Source organism: Equus przewalskii, chromosome 31, assembly GCF_037783145.1.
Source record: "Equus przewalskii isolate Varuska chromosome 31, EquPr2, whole genome shotgun sequence".
In the NCBI taxonomy this organism is placed as follows: Eukaryota; Metazoa; Chordata; class Mammalia; order Perissodactyla; family Equidae; genus Equus; species Equus przewalskii.
The window spans coordinates 25,295,914-25,317,470 of record NC_091861.1 but is presented as its reverse complement, the minus strand read 5'-3'; the positions used below and the strand labels follow the sequence as shown (position 1 = coordinate 25,317,470).

Here is a 21,557-nt window from a genome sequence, read left to right as displayed (position 1 = left end):
ATCTGAGGCCTGAGCCAATGGGAGTCTTGTGCACCAGCTGCTAACTCCCTTCGGGCAGTTAATGGTCCACTCTCAGAACCTTCTGGTTTCTTTAGCTCTGAAGATAGGTTGCACTATCCACAAAATGTTCAAACCACTGCTCGATATGGGGTACAATTTATATTGAACTGTACAATGGAGACATTTATTAAAGTGAGCAAATATATTTCTTAATTGTATGTATTTTAAGATGATGAACCATAACAGGATCAGTCTACTGCCCCAAAGGCTCTTTGTTAGCCGTGTGGATCCAGGGAATTTGCTCAATTTTCAGTCAAGGGAGACTTAATCTGATTATACTCAAACCTCCTCAGACCAAAACACGTCTTTGGTCCTTTGAGAAAAAAGGGGAGAGCGTCAGAGGCCTGAAAATCCTCAATTAATGAATAAGAACGTTAGAAAGATTCAAATGAAGTAAAAAAAAAAAGTGCTTAGAGCAAGACTTAGTAATAAAATCATGCCTAAGAAAACTCATAATTAGCAGAAATCAAAAACTGGGTTAAAGAATATGTACCTTTAATAAGCCAGTTAAACTCTTTCACCCACAATCTGCTTAACAAAAACGTCCTGCCTGTACACCAATATTGAAAAGAAGAATTTCTGGAACAAGGAGAAGCTTGTATTGGTTTGGGCTCCAATAGGAAAGAATAAGTCTAAAAACATCAGTTTTGGAGTTTTCATTAATCAAATAAAACCATCATTAAAGAAAGATGCTACTGTTTTTGGTATAAGGTCTCTTCTAGTCAGAAAGTAAATGGCAGCTCACACTTAGTAACAACCTATAGGAATTCGTTTAGAGGAAAACATGGCACAGCCCTAAATCACAGAATTATGGAACCACTCTTCCTTCTCTGGCTAGATTTTAACAGAAGTGTAGGCAATTTACACTGTAATCTAGCCCTACCTGTAATCTATCCAATTTTATATCCCATTATTTCCCAGCATTCTTTGCCTGTTCCAGTCATCCGCTCTCTGTACTTGATGTCATCCACACTTTCACCCCCTCTCACATCTTGACTTTTGACCTTTTTTCTCTCTTGAATGCTCTCCCATTTTCTGTCCTCTAATCTGTCTCATATTTCATGACCTAGCTTGATTCCCACATCCGCCATGAAAATGTCCCCTCTCGCAATAGCTCATAGCGACCAAACTTCTGTGAACTCAGACTGTGCTTTTACTCAGTAACATAAATTAGGGGTTAATTGTTTTCAATATATCTTGTAGTTTCCTTTTTTTCCCTCTAAAACAAGACTGTAGTTTTCTTGAAATTATTATAGTAGAGATTATATGTTATATTTCACAGACTCCCTGCTCTTTCCTCACTCCTTATGTCCTCCCTATTGTCAGATGCGTTGTAGAAACCAGTGTGTGGATGGAATGGTCACTTTGGGAAGATAAGCTCATTCTTTTCGGTGTAGAGGATAGCTCTGCACTGTCGTGGGACCTATGAAAGGACAGAACACTGGGTTTCCTGCTGAGAGGCCCGAATGTCAGCTTGTCCCACCGGAGCAGTTACTGAAGACCAAGGTGTCTCCCAGGGAGGACGGATGGGCAGCAAGGAGGCAGGAGCGGACGGCACAATTACTCCAGGATCAGGTGAGTTTGGAAAGGGGAGAACATCTACAAACTTCTTTGTAAGGCTTTTCTGACAACCAGTTTTGTGAAAAATGATAAGCTTTGGTCTTATGAGTGGTGCTCTTGGGGCAAATACAGAAATTTCCATCCATGTCTCTGAGCTCCTGCGGCTGCCATAGGGCTTTTCCCCCTTATGAATGCTTCTCGCTCTTTCCTGGCTCTTCCTTTTCTTCTGGCACCACCTACTTCTCCTCAGCATATTTTCCTCTCTCATTGTGCGGGACTTCATCAACAGTCTGTCTGATGTTTATTATCTTTTTGGGCCAGTGCAATGTTTCCTTCCTTCTCTTGCATTTCTAAGCCTTGTTCAATGATCCCTCTGGAAGTCTATGGCTCTGATGGTTTTCTCCCAGGTTTTCCTTATTAAACCCTCACAAATATCAAAATGCAGCTATACAAGGAAGGACTAATAACCAACCAAGGCAACAGATGATTATAAACAAAATGTGGCACTTAGACTATGAATAAGAACTTGGGCATTCTGGGCTCTCTTTGCTAACAGGCACACAACTTTATTTGTGAATTAATTTCTTCAGTAGAAAACAATTTAATTAACACTTTGGTAACAAACAAAACAAAACAAAACATGTCAGAGGAAAATATGCTTTTGTTTTGCTAAGAAAATTCTCGCTCCTTCTTTAAGAACTGGGTCAAATATCTTCTGGGTGAAACTTTTTCTGCCCTCCCCACCTCTGGAAACCTTATAATTTCCTTCTCTGGCACACAGCATGGCATTCATTCATCTAGTCATTTATTCCTCCAGTGAAGACGGAAGCACCGACTCTGTCAGGCACGAATGCCAAGCGCTGAAGTTACAAAGTCAAAAAAGACATTTCCTCTACTTTCCTGTAGCTCACAGGATGGAGGACCAGGTGACACATAAAGGCTGATGCAATATCGTTCATTGGTAAGAGGTGCACACACTCTGAGTCTGCATGCTTGCAATGCAAACTCTGAACTGGCTGTCCTTGGAAAAGGCGCTTAACCTCTCTCTGACTTTATGTTTTCATCAGTAAAATGGGAAAATAATATTACCTAAGTCTTGGGACTTTTGTGAATAATAAATAAGAGAACGTGTGTAGTGACCTTAGCATAGTGCTTAGCTCGGAGTATGCACTCCACAATATTAACCATCATTGGCATTGTCATCATGAAATGTTATGAGAGGTCTATTTAGCATGGTGTGGGAACCAAGGAGATACTCCTAAGGATGATTGGGTAGGGGAGAGGAGCAAGGAAGTTTTCATCGGCAAGTTTTGAGGACTTGTATATGTATTTGACTGGGAAAGAAGAATGAAATGAGGATTTAAGGCTCAAAGAGCAATGAGTAACATATCCTTTAAAATGTCTTTTTTCTAAGTTGCGACAGTGGTCAGTTCTTATTGGTTTTAGAGGAGGTGGATTTAAAGGACATGGATTTTTAACAATTCAACCATACTTATCTTTGAAGAGAAGTGAAGTTACACTCCTTTTCACAATCACTAAGATTTTGAGAGGCCCTGCCCAATCTGATATAATGTAATGCTTTTCTAAAAGCAAAGAGGACTGCTTAGAGAGTGTCCTCGGGTGTCCACGTGATTGTGGTCCAAGACATAGGCTGTGAGAGACAGCCTATGTCTTGGTGGATCTAAGCAACCTCTGGGATTGGTTTAGGACAGAGCCAATTTATCAAATTCCACTTCAACATGAATAACAGGGTTTCTGTGCATTTGATTCTTGGATGGAAATGTTTCCCTAATGGAGAGTGTAGCTCACTTATCCTTAAGGTTAACACTATCATTATCAAAGTGCTCACTAATGACCAAGACTTGCCCTTTTCATTCTGTTAATTTGGTAGGGAAAATGGGCCAACTTTTTGTACTTAATTTGTACTATCATTTTCATCTCAATTTCAGTCACTATGGGGCAGGTTAGACACATGCACATACAAGTGCAAACACACATGATTCTCAAAGTTAGAAACTGCCACGTTGAACTTAACTTAAAAACACTTCATTCATTATATTAGTAAATTATTTAATATTTATTACCTACTATATATATGACACGATGCTGGCTATTGAAAAATTCCAAGGAACATATTAGTTTTAAATGTAATTTTTTCCTGAGTTTTAGGCATCAACTAGAGTGATTTCAGACATTTATCAGGCATTAATATATACTTTGTCACTTTGAATAATAGACATACTGGAACTTCAGTTTTCCTTTGTAACATAGTCTTGCTATCAGCATAGGATTATCTATGAAATATTAGGGGAAATGGGTGGAAGTAATAGGTATTCAGGGCCATATGTGGAACTAAATGAAAGTGAATTCAAGTAGACAATGAAACAATCATGAATATGCTTTCTAAACAATGAAATATATTTCACTGCAAATAGCCCAACTGTTCTGGGCTGAGTTATATTTACTATGCTGTTTCCTTTGTGCAGACAATTAATTAGTCTCCAATAAATTTCTATAGTTTGCATGAAACAATCTGTGATTCGGTAATTACATTTGTGAGAAAAAGATAATAGCCGTGGTTTATGCCCTTTTAGAAAGAAAGAATTCTTTTTATTTTTATAAAGCTTATGAAAAGAATACACATATAACCCATAAATATATATTATGAGTCAGGAAAATTTTAAGTAGAAATAATATTAAAACAATTACCAATTTCCAGTCAGTGGTTTTGATATTTAAATTTGTCCAAATATTAAATTCCCTAGTGTGTACCCAGTTTTCCACACGTCATTCTATTTGCTCTCACAAAAAAGATCAGTAATGGATTCAGTGAGATGTGGCCTCATTTCTTACAGGCAATTTATAGTCATTCAAGAAGAAATTCTATATTACGAAGGAACCTATACACTCCATTCTTGAAAATTAAAAATTAGAAGAAATTAAATTCATGTCATGTTAAATTGGAGAACAGCATGATATTCTATTGTATACTAGCAGTTTTCAGTTTGGTTGATCACAATTCTATTTCTAATAGATGGAACTGATGCTAAAAGTTCTTCTTGAGTAAAAAACAAGGGAAATAATTCAAGAAAATGATAACCAGCAATGTGCAACCAACGTCATTGTTTGCTTTGAGTCATTCGGTCGGTTCATTGGTTTGTAACATGTAGACCTCATTTCTGAAATGATCTGCGATAGACTTCAACTACATTGGGAAGAGAATGGAGATGTATCAGGTGAGACACAATGTGTTCTCCAGAGGGTAATCGCTAGGCTTTACCTCAGTTTGCCCAGAATAACATCAGCTTAGGCTGTTGTCCCGGCATAATTATTAATAGTTTTCCCTTTCTCTCTCAAAGTACTTGTCAAACAATAAATAATATGGTCATCCTGGTCCTAAGCAGCATATGTCATTATGGGCATATTTTAGATATCATCATGATTTACAAAATTGGAGAACTATGTGGGTGGAGCTGTACACGGAAGCCACCTAGTTCTCTTACGTCAGCTCTTTGAGAGCAGGAGCATGTCCTTTGTGGATACTTTAGTTGCTCACCATGCTTGGCTCAGAGCCTTGCCTATAACAGACCTTCGATAAATGGTGGATGAATGGATAAATACATTATTTTAAAAACCAGTTTTCACAAAGTCCAATATTGTAGCAATGCAATGATCATTTCAGGGAGGTGTTAAAAGATGACGAGATTAATTTGACAGCTAACTGAAAAGCTATTTGATTTGGCTAGCTAGTCATCTCAGTGGCAACTTCAACCTGGTTATTTTCCAAGTTGTCTGTGGCTTAACATCAACCAGTTCAGTCACGCCTACAATCCAGGATCTCCACTCTCTATCAACTGTTTCTGTTCTATTTTGGACACACGAGGAAATGTGTTCTGAGGGTGAAAGTCTGTGCTACATGATTTCTGTGAAGCTGTTGGTGATGACCTCGCATTAAGAAATGAAGAGCATTAATTATACTTGGTGAAGCAGAAATCTTAATAATGTGTGAAAAGATGAAAGGAAAACAGATTAGTGAACTGAATCAGACCTGATTTCAGTGATTGGAATACATCAAAATAACATGTAAGAACCGTATCTGATGTTAGTGCTATGATTTACTCCTTCCTCAGTGCTAATTAGTGGAAACTCAGTGATAAGTGACAGTGCTTTTGAAAATTGTAATTTGAAGAGAATGTCATTCTGGGTGACACTTTCCTGAAGGCCAAATTGAGAGCACAAAGAGATTGCCTTACAGAGGAAGACTCCTGCGCCAGTGGCCAGTGCTCTGTTAATAGAAGCCCGAGGATGTGGGCCAGCTGACATCATCCTTGCCATCAGCCTTTATGATTAAGCACAACTCTAACCCTCTCAGAAACCATTTATGACTCTGTCATTCACAAATGACTCCAAGTTCCCAATGAGTTTATTTTTTTGCTTTACTCTCTTAGTTTAATGAGTTCTTTAAGTTTATTAGCATCAAGGAGAATTTGCTATCATTTGCTAGACTTACTATGGCTCAGAGAATGCTTCCCGTGCTGGAATTCTGAGACTTTCCCAACAGGTTCCGTCAACCAGGCCATCCATTACTTTACATGCATATTTAGACTCTTTATTTAACCAGGATAAAGAGTAACTTTTTATTAGACACGTCTGCTGACTCCTCAAATCCCCTGTCTTCTGTGGTCCTAGTTACTCTCCTCTATATCGTCTCTGCTTGGTCACCTGCTTCTAGAGGTGTGGCAGCCAGCCTTAGGCACCAAAGATTTAGGGTCGAATTGGAGAGGAGTTCCTGTTTGGTTTTCCAAACCATTCTTGATGACAACTAACATTTTATTTTGGCCAGTTTGGACCACATTAACAAGACAACTGCTGCTAATTACCCCAAGATCCTTTCCCTAGGTCCTAACTAATAGATCTCAAATCTTTCTTTAGCATTAGATTTGGAAATTGAAGACTTGGATGAATTCTAGCTCTGATGCTTCCTGGACATTTGGCCTTGAACAATTCAGGGAACCCTGTTAAGTCTCTATTTATTCATCTTTAAAATAAAGATAATAATGCCTCTCAGAGTTATTATGAGGGGAAAAGAACGGGACTTATAAATACGAGAGCCTCTATTAAATTGAAAGCAGTGCTAGTATAGATGTGCATATCATTTATTCTCAAATTCAATAGTGTCACTGATTCCTTTTCTACCTTTTCACAGCAATTATTTTGGTAGTAGAAAATGTGATAACTTTTAACCTCCTAGCAAAGAAAAGCCCACGACTAGATGGTGTCATTGGTAAATTCTACTAAACATTTAAAGAGGAATTAACTTTAATCCTTCTCAAAATTTTCAAAATAATTGAGGAGGAGGGAACATATCCAAACTCATTTTATAAGGTCAATGTTACCCTGGTACCAAAGCCAGACAAAGACACAGCAAGAAAACTACAGGCCAATATCCTTCCTGAACATAGATGCAAAAATCTCAACAAAATACTAGAAAACCAAATTCAACAACATATTAAAAGGATTATATACCATGATCAAATGGGATTTATCCCTGATATGCAAGGATGGCTCAACATATGAAAATTAATCAATGTAATACACCACATAAACAGAATGAAGGATAAAAATCACGTGATCACCCCAGTTGGTGCAAAAAAAGCATTTGACAATGTTCAATACCATTTCATGATAAAAAAAAAACACTCAAGAAACTAGGAATAGAAGGAAATTACCTCAACATAACAAAGGCCATATATGAAAAGCCCACAGGTAACATCATACTCAATGGTGAAAAACTGAAAGCTTTCCCTGTAAAATCCGGAAAAAGGCAAAGATGCCTACTCTTACCACTTCTATTCAACATAACAATGGAAGTCCTAGCTAGAGCAATTATGCAAGAAAAAGATATAAAAATCCATCCAAAGTGGAAAGAAGTAAAATTTGTCTGTTCGTAGATGACATCTTATATGTGGAAAACCCTGCAGACTCCACGAAAAACTTGCACAACTAATAAACAAATTCAGCAAAGTTGGAGGATACAAAATCAACAAACAAAAATCAACTGAATTTCTACACACTAACAATGAACAATAGGAAAAGGAAATTCTGAAAATAATCCCATTTATGAAAGCATCAAAAAGAATAAAATATTTAGGAATAAACTTAACCAAGGAAGTGAAATTATTGTACACTAAAAACTGTCTACAGATAGATATCTACAGATTCAGTATAATTCCTATCAAAATCCCAAGGGCATTTTTTTCAGAAATAAAAAAACAATGCTAAAATTCATGCAGAATCTCAAAGGACCCCAAGTAGCCAAAAGAATCCTGAGAAAGAACAAAGATGAATGCCTTAAACTTTCTCATTTCAAAATATATGACAGAGCCACAATAATCAAAACAGTATGGTACTGGAAGAAAGACAGACTTATATACTAATGAAATGGAGTGGAGAGCCCAGAAATAAACCCAGGAATATACACTCAACTGATCTTCAAGAAGGGTGCCAAGAATGCACAATGGAGAAGGATGGTTTCTTCAACAAATGGTGTTGGGAAAGCTGGATACCTACAAGCAAAAGAATGAAATTGGACCCTATCTTACACCATACCCAAATATCAACTCAAAATGGACTAAAGAACCTGAACAGAAGACTTGAAACTATAAAACTACTAGAAGAAAACAAAAGGAAGAAGCTTTATGACATTGGTCTTGGCAATGATTTCATGGCTATGACATCAAAAGCACAAGCAACAGAAGCAAAAATAGACGAATAGAACTATGTCAAACTTAAAAACTTCTGCACAGCAAGAAAGGCATCCTATGGAATGGGAGAAAAATTTGCAAACCGTATATCTAATAAGGTCTTAATATCCAGAATATATAAGGAACTCCTACAACTCAATAGTAAAAGACTAATAACCCAATTAAAAACTGGGGAAGGACTTGAACAGATATTAAGTAAGGCATACCCTCTAGGAACTTTAGATTCTTCATCTTTTATATAAATAAGTTGTATTATATGATTTATGACATCCTTTTTAACTCTTTCACTCTCTGTTCTGCATTAATAATCCAAAATTAGGAGAAGTATCTTGGCATATATCAGGTACTTCTTGTGCAATAGGTTAAATCATATAAAGTTGCCATTTTTGTAGATCCAAAATGTCAAACATATGCAACTTCATTATGGTTCAGTCTAACATTTCAGTGTCCTGTGCCTCAGTGTAATGGCTGAAAAAGAATGAACTTAATCTTCCTATAGAGGACACCCGACAATTTATAATGGAATATTTTTCTACCATCATTTTTTACCATAAGATGAAAAAAAAAGCACTACTTAAATCAACTTTCCCAAATGCTCTATTTTTTTCTGGCTATTGCCTTGATTCTATTGCAGATCTTGCCTGGAAAGATTTAGTGTGGAGCAATGCAGACCTCAAGGTTTGCTCAGAAAAGCTTGTGCATGCATGTGGCAAGCATCTAGACCCAGCCCATCCTTGCTCTGGATGATAAAGATGCCTTTCAGATGGTAAATGGGGCAGGGTTGATGGTGTTAGGTTTTCAGTTTCAAAGGAAGCAGCATAATGAATTATTGTATCTAAAAACACATTCTTAGGGGAGTTTCTCATTCTCAAAAATTTCTTCACTGTAACATGCTCCAATGTGTTAATGATCGAAAGCACCCAGAAGTATCCTCTCCAATCCTTGCTTTCTCCAAAGTAAACTTGGTCCCTTATTTAACCCTCTGTACCACACTTTCCTCAACTAAAAAATGCAAATGTCATTCCTAAACCTAGCCTCTAATTCTGCTATCTTGAGTAATATAGACAATTATCTTGAGAAATTTTACATATACAAAGTGCATTAGTTGTGCTTAATCAGCTAATCATAGATGCTTAAAAATGGTCAGGAACATGAGTCTCTCTCAATCAGAGACAAATATTTTCTGGAATATTTATGACATGTAATCACTTAGATTCTATTTGAAGGCTTCCGGGGATGGGAGATCACTTTAGTGCAAGTTGATGCATTACATTATTAAATAGTTCTAATGTTAAATTGCTTTCTCTTAGGCTGACTTGAAATCTTTTTCCTGTAAATTCTACTCCTTTGGTTTATTTCTGCTCTCTGTATTAACATAGAGCAAATCTACTTTTTCATTTTCATAACAGCCATTCAAACATCTGAAGGCACTTTCACGCTTCCCTCCAGTCTTCTCTTTCTAGAGCAAACATTGCCTTATCCTTAAACTGTTTGTAAAATGCCTTTGTCTAGACCCGGGGAGTCATCAATGTTTTCCTTTGAATGGGGTGCCCGGAAGTAAAATCTGTTCTTCCTAAGTGACCTGGTCAGTGCAGAAGTCAGAAGGGAAACAACATCCCTCATTCTAGGACCAAGTACTTATGTTAATGCAATCTAAGATGACCTGATTGAAATTATAGTTGCTATTTCTGGTAATAACACTGCAGTTTCTATTAGGCCAACCCTTCAGCAGATAACAGCAATAAACTTTAGGTAACATAGCAAAAACAACAATGTGAGGCCCCTGGTGAGTGACCAAAAGTAGGCAAAAACTGTAGGGGAATTGAAACTTAGAAGAGTGGAAGGCACAGGGCGATTTTCATTTTTTAAAGCTTTTTTTCCTGGGCACAGGGCCCAATAGACACTGTTTTGAATGATTAAAACTTAGAGAGAAATTTGCAATCTTCCTAGCTTGAAGAGCCAGAGAAAAGAGGTAGGGTCCACCACAGCAGCTGGAAAGTAAAGTGGAAATTCTGGAAAGGAGAGCCACAGAGGCAGAGTCTCAAAGTCTGCAGCAGTGCAGCTAGAGGAAAAAGAACTGACCAGAGATTTCAACTGTGGCCCATCACGGCAGGCACTGCTACAGAGTTGAGGGTTTGGTTTAGCTAATTAGCTACCCACTAAAACAAAATAATCAATGTCTTTTGGAGGAATGGAAAAGAACCCATGGTCTCTACGATATACAGTTTACAAGGCCCAGAGCATAACCCAAAATTACTACACAAAGAAACAGAAAAATGAGACCAAACAGTCCTAAAATTTATATAGAATCACGAAACACTCCAAATAGCCAAAGCAACCTTGAGAGGGAAGAGCAAAGCTGGAGGCAGCATACTTCCTGATTTCAAACTCTATTGCAAAGTTATAGTCATCAAAACAGCATGATTTTGGCATGAAAACTGATGCTTAGACCAATGGAACAGAATCGAGAGTCCAGAAATAAATTCGCCCACATAAGCCTATTAATTTATGACAAAGGTGCCAAAAATAAGGATAGTCTTTTCAATAAATGGTGTTTGGAAAACTGGACAGCCCTGTGCAAAGGAATAAAACTGGACTCCTATCTTACACCATACACAAAAATCAACTCAAAATGGATTAAAGATTTTAATGTAAGACCTGAAACTCTAAAACTCCTAAAAGAAAACATAAGGCATATCTCCTTGACATTGGTCTTGGTGATGATATTTTGGATTTGACATCAAAAGCAAAGACAACAAAGGCAAAAATAAACAAGTGGGACTAAATCAAACCAAAAAGCTTCTGTACAGCAAAGGAAACCATCAACATCATGAAAAGGCAACCTATAGAATGGGAGAAAATATTCGCAAATCATATATCTGATAAAGAGCTAATATCCAAAATATATAAAGAACTCACAGCACTCAACAGCAAAAAACCCCAAAGAATTTGATTAAAAAATGGGCAGAGGAACTGAATAGACATTTTTCCAAAGAATACATACAATGGCCAACAGGTACATAAAAAGATATTCAACATCACTAATTAATAGAGAAATGTAAATCAAAACCACAATGAGATGCTACTTCACACTTCTTAGAACGGCTATTATCAAAAAGGCAAGAAATAACAAGCGTTGGTGAGGATGTGGAGAAAAGGGAACCCTGTGCACTGTTGGTGGGAAGGTAAACTGGTACAGCCACAATGGAAAAGTGTGGAAGTTCCTCAAGAAATTAAAAATAGAACTACTATACAATCCAGCAACTCCATTTCTGGATATATATATAAAGGAATTGAAAACAGAATCTCAAAGATGTATATGTACTCTCATGTTTATTGCAGCATTATTCGCAATAGCCAAGACATGGAAACAACCTAAGTATCCCTTGATGGATGAATGGATAAAAAATGTGATATATATATATATATATAACGTATATATACAGTAATATATATATTACAGTAGAATATTATTCACCTATGAAAAAAAACAATTCTGCCATTTGCAACAACATGGGTGGATCTTGAGGGCATTATGCTAAGTGGAAACAAGTCAGACAGAGCAAGAAAAATACTATATGATCTCGTTCATATGTAAAATCCAAAAACACGCAACGAAACAGAAATAGAGAGTAGAATGGTGGTTACTAGAGACTGAGGGGTGAAGAAAATGGAGGGATGTTGTCCAAGCGCATAAACTTTCAGTTATAAGATGAGTAAGTTCCAGGAATCTAATGTACAGCATGGGGTCTACAGTTGACAATACTGGATTATTGTAATAATCATTACTGGAATAATAGTGTATACTTGAAAGTTGCCAGCAAAGTAGATCTTAAAAGTTGTCACCACCAAAAAAGAAATGGTGATTATGTGACGGGATGGAAATATTAGCTAACGCCATGGTGGTAATCAGCTTGCAGTGTGTAAGTGCATCAAGTCAACACGTTGCACACCTTAAACTCACACACGTTCTAGGTCAATTATATCTCAATAAATCAGGAAAAATAAAAGAAAAAATACAAATGGGTTACAGATATGAAGAATGGAATGCAAAAGGTCAACAGGTCTATAATATGACTCCCAAATTTATGCACACAGCTCAGCTGCGTCTCTTGAACTTCAGACCGGAAGATTCACAGTGATTAGTAACTGTACTTGGCTATCCCACTGAACCTTACATTTATTCACTTATTCAATAAACAAATAATTTAAAAATACTATTCACCAAATTTAACGTTTTTTCCCTCAGACCTACACCTGTTCCGAACAATCACGAGGTTTTCCTGCCTCAAGTTTTGTTAATCCAGCCTCTTCTCTAATCCCCCTTTGACCATTTCAGGCGGTGCAGAATGTCCTTTCCTTTTGTCTGTATTACAGCAGCAGCCTCCTCAGTGGGTCTTTCTGGGTCCAGCCTTGCATTTCTTTTAGTCCATCCTCCACATAGAAGCCCAGGTGATGTTTCTAAAGTGTGAGTGTGGTCAGGTCACTTTTCTGTTTGAACCCCTTCAAAGCCTCCCCGTTGCTCTGGGATGAAAAGCCAAGGTCACGGACTTGGCTTACAAGGACTCACTTGTGTTACTTCTACAACCTCAGTCTGACTGTGCTCCCAACCCTCTTCCCGCTCTGGCTGTACCGCACAACCTCTGCAGCTCCTTCTGCCTCCGACACCCTCTACTCTTCCATCCCTCCAGCCGCAGCCTAATACTTGTTTACCTTTGAATCTCAGCTTAGGCTTTGAGACTTTCTTTGACCTTCTGCATCCACCTTTAAGATTGGACAAAATGCCCCTCTCATGTGCCCCTTTACAGCTGGCGCTTAGTTCCATCCTAACACTGACCCAGGAACTGTCTTTCTCTGTCTCTTTACCTGGTACATTCCCTACGAGACCTTCAGCTTGTTGTGGGCAAGCATTGTACCTAATTTGTAGCTGTATTCTCAGTACCCAGTCCAGGGCACGGCACACAGTAGGTATTCATTAAGTATTGGTTGAATAAATCAAAAAAATAACCTAGACAAGTGAAATAGTCCACATTGGTAATAATTTTGGTGGTTGAAAAACATAGATTTCTTTTCTTCACTGGTTTCCTACGTAAATCATTAACCTCAAATTTTATGCACCACCATTTCCAGAAAAGGCTCCATTTTAATTCTGCAAAATTAAACCTCAATAACTTCTGTAAAAAATAACTTCCATTTTAAAACCCAGAAATAGCAAAAGGATCTTTAAACACAACTTACTGAAGGATTTGGAAGGTGAGAGATTTTGGCTGCCCTTATATTTAAAAAATTGTGTATTTAAAAATGGCTTTCACAGTCCTTGGCAAAGAGTAGGTTCTCAATATTGTTACTGAGTTTAATTGTTTCGTCATGCTGCCAAAACACTGATTTCTTCAAACCTCCCTATTTTCCCCACCTCTCTATCCTCCAAAAAGGAAAGTGATGAAAGCTACTCTCCATACCCACACACAAAGGGGGAGGAGGCATGGCCCAAAACAGAGACATAGCCTTGTTTGGTTCAAATGTTAAATCTTAAAAATGAGCAAAATGAAATTATTTTTTTATTCAACTAAATACAGCTTATATTTCAGAAGCTTGGTCTAGAGGCGTTTGTGTGAATTTATGTCATTTAGGTGGGATGGCCCCTCCTTGGAGCCAGGTTGAACTATGGCTAGCTTGGGCAGGGACCATGCGAACCGAGAGTAAGAACAGTCAGGGATGGAGTCAATTCCAGATGTGGCCTAGAGGAATACTTGCCAGAGAGGGGAAGTACATGCAGCCCTGACTTTGACCACACAGGTGTTTGCCTGCAGTGACACAACTGGGGCAAGAGATCACAATTCAGGAAGACCATCGCTTGCGTCTCTGTGTTCATTATGAGGGGGTGGGGTGTGTGTGTGTGTGTGTGTGTGTGTGTCCTGGTTTGTGGACGTCTCATCATGCAAGACACAGTCAAGGCAAACAAAGACAGTTATCAGAAGATGAGAAGTAAAGAAACAGAAACAAAGTTTTTATTTTTCTGTGCAAGTGGAAAAGCCATAGTCACACACAATGCAATCGAAAATACAGATGAATAAAGAGAAAAGGGACAGAATTTTTTGTCTGAAGTCAGATATCTCATGACAAGACATTTGGAAAACAGAAAAGCAATTGACAATTACAGTGACAGCAGAGGCACCAGAATTGTACAGAGAAAGAGACTGTGAGCGATTCTTAAATATATTTGGAAGGCAACATACTACTTTTGGTGTAGCCTGTAAGTATATAATTACAGATGTGTCCAAAAGGGAGTAAATGTAAAAACTGTACTTATGGTTTTGGGCTATCATCTATTTTAGGCTTAAGTCAAATATTTTGGAATGCAACTATCGATGGGAAGGTTTTCCTTGAGTCTCTTGTCACAGAATCTAACTTTGGAACAGATCATCTGAGATCCCAGTGTGGCACATGCTGCCAGGATGCAAGGGAAATGGATGCACATAAAGGAAAGACTTCAAAATTAGTTGCTTCCAGTTTGAAATGACTGCCAGTATTCCACAGGATGTGAATTTGTCACATAAAATCTTCTATTACTATTGAAAAATAAAATTGAATATATTTCCTTTTTCTTATAGTATACTATTTTGTTCTTTCGTTTTGAATGGCATATTTAGGTTTACCTTGGTTATTTCCACAAACAACTTTCTTAAAACAATTGAAACTAAATGAGTGTTGGATATCACCCAGTGGATAAATTACCCTCACATGTTCAAACCAGGGCAGCTCCTAAAGACATGGACACATTTACAAAATGACATCAGGCAGGCTATGTTATTGTAGTTGCTTTCTAAATTAATTCACAGGATCAAACTATTTTCCCTTTAAATGAACACAAATAATGCCTCCTTTGGAAGAGTACGTCCATGCCAAGACATTTAGCATAAATGCTAACATGCCAGTGAAAACAATTAAAAATATTATCAAATAACGTTTTTCCTAATTACTATTTTATATACTCTACTAAAGTTAAGCAAGAATAAATAAATTTTTGCATATCTTATTAATTAATTTACTTATGAACACATCATTTTAGATATATAAAAATCATAATGCCAAATATATGTTGATTATGACAGGTACTATGTTTTTATGATATTTTGGAAAGATACTTCAAGATAAATTTATTTGCAAATTTTAGAAAAGTATGCCTCCAAGAAATTCAAGTTTTATAATATATATTTTTTGGTGTAGGCAGATACAATAGTACTTCTTTTTTATTAAATATGCATTTAATATTTAAATCAAAGAGCAGTTCAAATTAGTCTATTTGATAGAAATGTCAACAAGCTCATAAACTGATAAGCAATTAACAAAAAGTTATTCTATTTGAGTAGAAAGTGTAGCAGGAAAAAGAAATGGAGAAAGGGTTTATCCGTTTTTTTGTTGGAGGAGAGAAGTTTTCAAGGAATCATAAATTATACTGGTGAGGCAAAATTTGAGCAATGATACCAATTATATCAGAAAGTTTCCTTTCCACATGTTTAGGGACTTTGTGTAATTCCCTGCTTTCTCTTTATATCTTTTTTAACTTACCAGAGACCTGGCAACACTTCATTTGAATAGCTATGCATAAAAACATAGATGGTCATAAAAACAGTTTGATCAGTAATTTTCAAATTGTCACAGCATGAGCGATAGATTGGAAGGACAGAATGTTAAACGATGTAGGATCAGGATGTAGGAGGGAAACTTACAAAGTACAGACAAAAATGAAGTGGAGGAGAAAATGCTTTCTTTCTCAGTGGTCATTCAAATACGGAAGCTCTGAGAATGACAACGTATTTGTACTAAGTACACTCAACAATGAGGTGTTTCTGGTTATATTAAGAAGGATATTTTTACATGTAAAGCTAGACTAGGTAAATATTTGATATACTCATAAAGTGCTTGTGATATGCTTAACATAGTCTTGAATTTAATTTTGAAGATGGTTTTTATTTTCTTTTTTAGAGAACTAAAATGAGTCAAGGCCTCTCTCGAAAGTCAACGGCTTTTAAGTGTGGGGCTGTTCCAGTGTATATTAATAATCATCCTGCTCACCCCACTCAACAACTGGCTCATCATTCATGCGCAGAATGAGGTAGGAAAGAAGCTGGAAGAGATTCTGCCAGAGCAGGAGAGACACATAGAAGGAGAGGCCGCTTACGTCTATCTCACAGCGTTCGCCGGCAAAGGCCACATCACAGAGGCACTGGAATCTGTTGAGAAGGTCCTGGCAGAGGCCTCCGTTGAAGCACGGATCAGAGGCGCACTCATCAATGTCCTTTTCACACCTTGCAAACAAACAGAAACAGCAGAGACCGAGGTCCCCGTTGAACAAATTGACTGTGAAATGTGGGAAGAAAAAATTTGCCTTCTCTGCTTCGAACAGTATAGTCTAATTGACCAATCCCCACACACTTCACATGTACTTGACAATGAGGGAGGTGGTCCTCAGAATTCCTTTAACTAATTTTGGTTTTAATGGAAATAATTTGTACACGTACACATGCACATAAACACAGTTAATTAGAATGAGAAAATGGGTGCAAATATTTAGAAACCAGGAGAAAACAGGGCCATGAAGAAACCAGCTTCTCCCTCAAGAGCGTTAATGGCTTTGCCACCTTGTGGAAGTTCATTTTACTGGGGGCACCCAGGACCCACGAGAGCGAGGCTGTATTTTGCCAGCCTGGAGTCTACAGGGCGGACTCACCCTCATGCTGTTGGGATTCTGAGGCATCTGTTTAACAAAAAGCAAGAGTAGATAATTAAAAGATTTCACTTGCCAATAAATCTGTTTCATAGCTAAGCATAATTTGTGAATATTCAGATGGAATGACTTTCAAAGGCCAATTTTTCCAAGACAAGTGATATCAGTTCTAAGGTAAATTGAAATTTTTCTCTTCTCTAGGAGGAAACTGTTGTTTTTCACCTAATTTTCCACCAACAACTTGTTTTTCTGTATATCCACTGATTAGTTCTCCCATCATTCATTCAGTCATCCATTGAATATTTATTTAGCACTCACCATGTGTAAACCCTCTGCTAGGCCCTAGGACAGAGCAGTAACTATGGCATCTCTTCTGCTTTGGGAAATTCACATAAAATCTTAGCTTCGAGAATTTCTAAGGAGCAGTTTACAATGCCGAAGTCTAATGTAAAGAATTTTTTATTCCCCACCTCCCCAAAGCTAAAACTTGCATAGATCATTGACCACCAGGCTCAAAATGAAAGGGGATGAGGTGGTGGATGGGGCAGCGCCAACACAAGATATAAAAGAAAAAAGGATTTCTTCCCAGAAAAACAGTTCCTTATCCCGTTGGATACCAAGCATAGTTGAAACATTTTGTTTTCCTTTTTTGGCTTAGGCTTCTGGGCTGGAAGACTTCTCTGATTAGAGCTGAGCCAAACTTGACAACCCTCAGAAGCCTGCCAAGCACTCTCTGTCCTGGGTGGGCCAGAGCGTTCGCACCATCCATCATCTACAACCTGCCAGGATGACACTCCAAAGTTGGAGGTTTAACTAGACAGAAGAGAAGGCAATTTGTTAAAGGACAGCTTTTCAGTCTCTTTGGATGTTATGGAAGTCACGTGCCCCTTGGCCTTGGGAGATTGCCTGGTATTTTCTAGTCTCCCTCTGGCTATTCTTTCTCAATTTCTTATCTGTTTCTCTTTTGGCCTAAATAGTGTACAACACATACACATTCATTATAAACATTATTGGAGCTTTCATTAGAGGTTAATTAATAGAGGGAAAATCAAAATAAATAATTCCATTACCATGCAGTGAATTAACTAATGATGGGTAAGGACTTTGAAAGTACAGAATCTATGGAACACGTGTTCGCTATTTCAGACATCCATTTGCAGCAGAGGAGTTTATCCAGGTGAAAAGACTCCTGGGAGAGGAAAGAGAACTTTGTGCTTCCTTTTCTTACCACATTTCAAATCAATAATTTGAACTTAAATGCCAGATATATATACTTTTTTAGCAAATAAATGTTGGAGAAAAGGGAAATGTTTGTTGTAAATAGAGACAATGTGTGAGTAACAGAGAAAAATAATCCAAGACTTTAGACGAGTTCTATGCATGTGTCATTAAGCATTAATGTGACATTAAGCATTAAACTGTGACACTGAGGCAGGAAGTAATCAGAATTTAAATCCAGATAAAGAGTTGTGCAAAATTTAGGACAAGGAAATATTTGCAATATTTTGAAGATGTATAGAGTTGGAGGACAACTGAATGGTCTCTGTGTTAAATAATATATTGCATGATAAAAATTGGTGCAACGAAAAGCAGAGATGACTCAAGGCTCTATCCTTCCGTGCACATATATGCTTGGCCTGGCTGTGCCCCTTAGTGCCAGCCACCGAGAGCAGGCTGTAAAAGCTTGAACTAGACTGGTCACTGAATGTTGGAGGGTGAAATGCAGGTGTGTCCTAGATTGCCTGCTGTTTTGTAAAAATGGCACAGGAGCTGCATCTGTGCGATGCCAAGAGAGCCAGCTGAAAAAGAGAAAACTCAAATTAATCCCAGCTGTAGTTGTCATGGAGCACAAATATACCCATTATTTTATTAACTACCCTTTCGGGAAAAATTAATTCAGTCAAAATCTCTTTTCCAAAAGTGTTGGACTTTAACTTACGTTATTCGTTTAACATAGCAGTTTGATCAGAGATCAATGTCTTACCCTGCATGGTCCATGAGATGGAGGAGCACTTTTATTATTTTCTTTTAATTGTTGCAAGCAAAGACTTATTCATACATTTATTCCAGCACATCCAATAGATGCGCAGAGGCTTGGAAGACACCTCAGCCTACTGCAGCATACATTTGGATTGCCACTTGTCACCTAACCTCTCAGCCTCAGTTTACACAAATGCAAAATGGAAATACTAACAATTAGAGATAATATTTGTAAGGGGCCTGGCATAGTGCTCAACAGGTCCTTGACTATTATCTGCTTCTCTAATACATTTATCCCGTAGAGCCCTGGTTTTTCATCATTTTGGTGACATTGATTCCTTTCGAGAATCTGATAAAAGCTAGGGAGTGTAAGCCCTTTTTACCCTTGACCTCATCTTCAGCCAGTCAAATGCATAACCAAATTTGCCTGTGTTATCAGCACATCACAGACCATCTGAAGCCGTTGACCAACTCCACGTCAACAATCCTGCACCAGGCGAAGAAGGGTTGAAGGGTCTCTTTGGGAACGGCAGACTCACCTGGATGAGGTGTGTATACTTTTAGGGGTCTAGGTAATTCTATGAAGCAATCTTTTAGGTTTATTCTATTTTAGTTCAACAGGGACCACATTTGCAACATGTGCTACAGTTAATGGGAAAGAAAGATGAATCCAGAAGTACTTATGAGAAAAAAATTTCACATTTTACATTTTTCAAAGACATATTTCCTTATTTGCAGTCTTGGCTAATAAAGCGTTCTTCACTTTGACCTAAACCATAATTTTTCTTCTTTTTCATTGTTTGACTCTGGCTGGACCTCTATTTCAGCCTAGATTTTCCTATGGGAACTGAGATGAAAAATTAGCAGAGAAAGAAACTTTGAATGATCCCGCTGTTCTTCAGCTCACCATTTTCTTCTATAGAGTTCTAACGTGACTCACCGTTCCCCAGTGAAACCTGGCCGGCACACACATTTGAATCCACCCGGGAACTCTGTGCAGCTGCCTCCATTGTAGCAAGTGAGGTTTGTCTGCTCATTCCCACAGACTGTTGCGGGTAATCTGCTGTGTCTGGAGAGAGAAAAGAAACAGCCACAGCTGTTCATCTTGTTCATCTCATTCAAGAAAACTTTTTGGAAAGGTTCGTATATGTAGTCAATGCCAAACTAATTAAATACTCAGGCTGGCTGAGCTATAGATGCTTAATTGTGCTGCCTTAGACAAGAGTCACTTTCTCAGTAAACAGCTCCTGCTGGAGGGCGCTGTAACAAGCAAGCCTATACATCTTCCATTTCTACCCAGTTTCCATTGGTGAGATAAGATCTATGCCACAGAGTGGCAGTAAATTTAGCGTTGGAAAGAAACTTGCGATAACTAGATTTGCTGCTGCTTTGCCAATAAATCAACACAGGCCATAGGAAAATTGCATCTCTGTAAAGGCCGGGAAAGAAAGGACAGCACTCCGGTGCCCAAGAACTCCTGTGACTTCTCCGTTGGCTTTCAGAGCTGAACTCCAGCTGCCCTGCCGACAGTTGTTGCTCCCTATCTAATAATTCATAGCTTAGCAGAATGCAAACCAAATGCTGTCCAGGAGCTTTGTGTATAGCACTCAGTGGTAACTACACGTGAATTCAGAATGTCCAGCAACAAACCTGTATATATTAAGGAATGCTTAGAAAAGCGTGAATGAATTGTTAGAAGCTAAGCAGGACTTTATTGCAAGACAAAATCCAGTGGTATGAATAGACTGATTAAAAAGATTTTAAAGGTGCTATTCAGGTACTTTGACACCCTGTGCATGTGCATGGTGTCTGGTACGTAATTAATATTCAGGAAATAAAAGATGGATGTAATTTTGTCCTGTTGTGTATGCTGCAGCTAATATGGAGAAAGCAGCCTATATGATAGTAATGATGGTAAGTGTGTCTCTTCCCATAAGAGCTAATCAATTCCACTTTAAAAAGAAAAAATCATAAGGACTTTTCAAAAGAGCCAAAAATGTCAACCAGCTTTGAAAGAGGTCAATTAGCAATGCAAATATGAAGCTTTGTATACATCTTACATTTAACAAACAATTTTTGAATCTCATTAGAAGGGACTTTTGAGAACTTTAATCTTTGAGAACTTGACTTTGATGAATTAGGCAGAAAAAAAATACTGAAGAACTAATTACTAGGGCATAGACGTTTATTTGACTTATCCAAAGTCACCATGGCAGTATTATTAATTTTGATCCTGAATGTCTTTCACTTTTAAACAGGCAGTTTACATATTGGCAAATAAGTCGGCTAACCCATGAGAAGCGACATCTTACTGGAATGTCAACACTTAGCACATAACACTGTGCTTTGCCTTCATAGGCTCTGAACAACAATAAATGTTGTGGAGATACATCTTCTTAGAGGTTCGGCCTCATGTTGTGTCTGCTAGGAGATTCATCCAATTGCGGTCCCACCTCTGAATCACT

General features: G+C 37.8%; 1 protein-coding gene across 1 annotated transcript in view; it reads right to left on the bottom strand.

Moving 5' to 3' along the window:
• CRB1 (crumbs cell polarity complex component 1) overlaps positions 1–21,557 on the bottom strand; it is a 198,536-nt gene that overhangs the window by 16,997 nt on the left and 159,982 nt on the right. Inside the window, exons 10-11 of the mRNA XM_008525733.2 lie at positions 20,033–20,161; positions 16,567–16,693 (exon numbers count right to left, since the gene is read on the bottom strand). Coding sequence (XP_008523955.2) covers positions 16,567–16,693; positions 20,033–20,161 — 256 coding nt within the window. The remainder of the gene's footprint in view (positions 1–16,566; positions 16,694–20,032; positions 20,162–21,557) is intronic.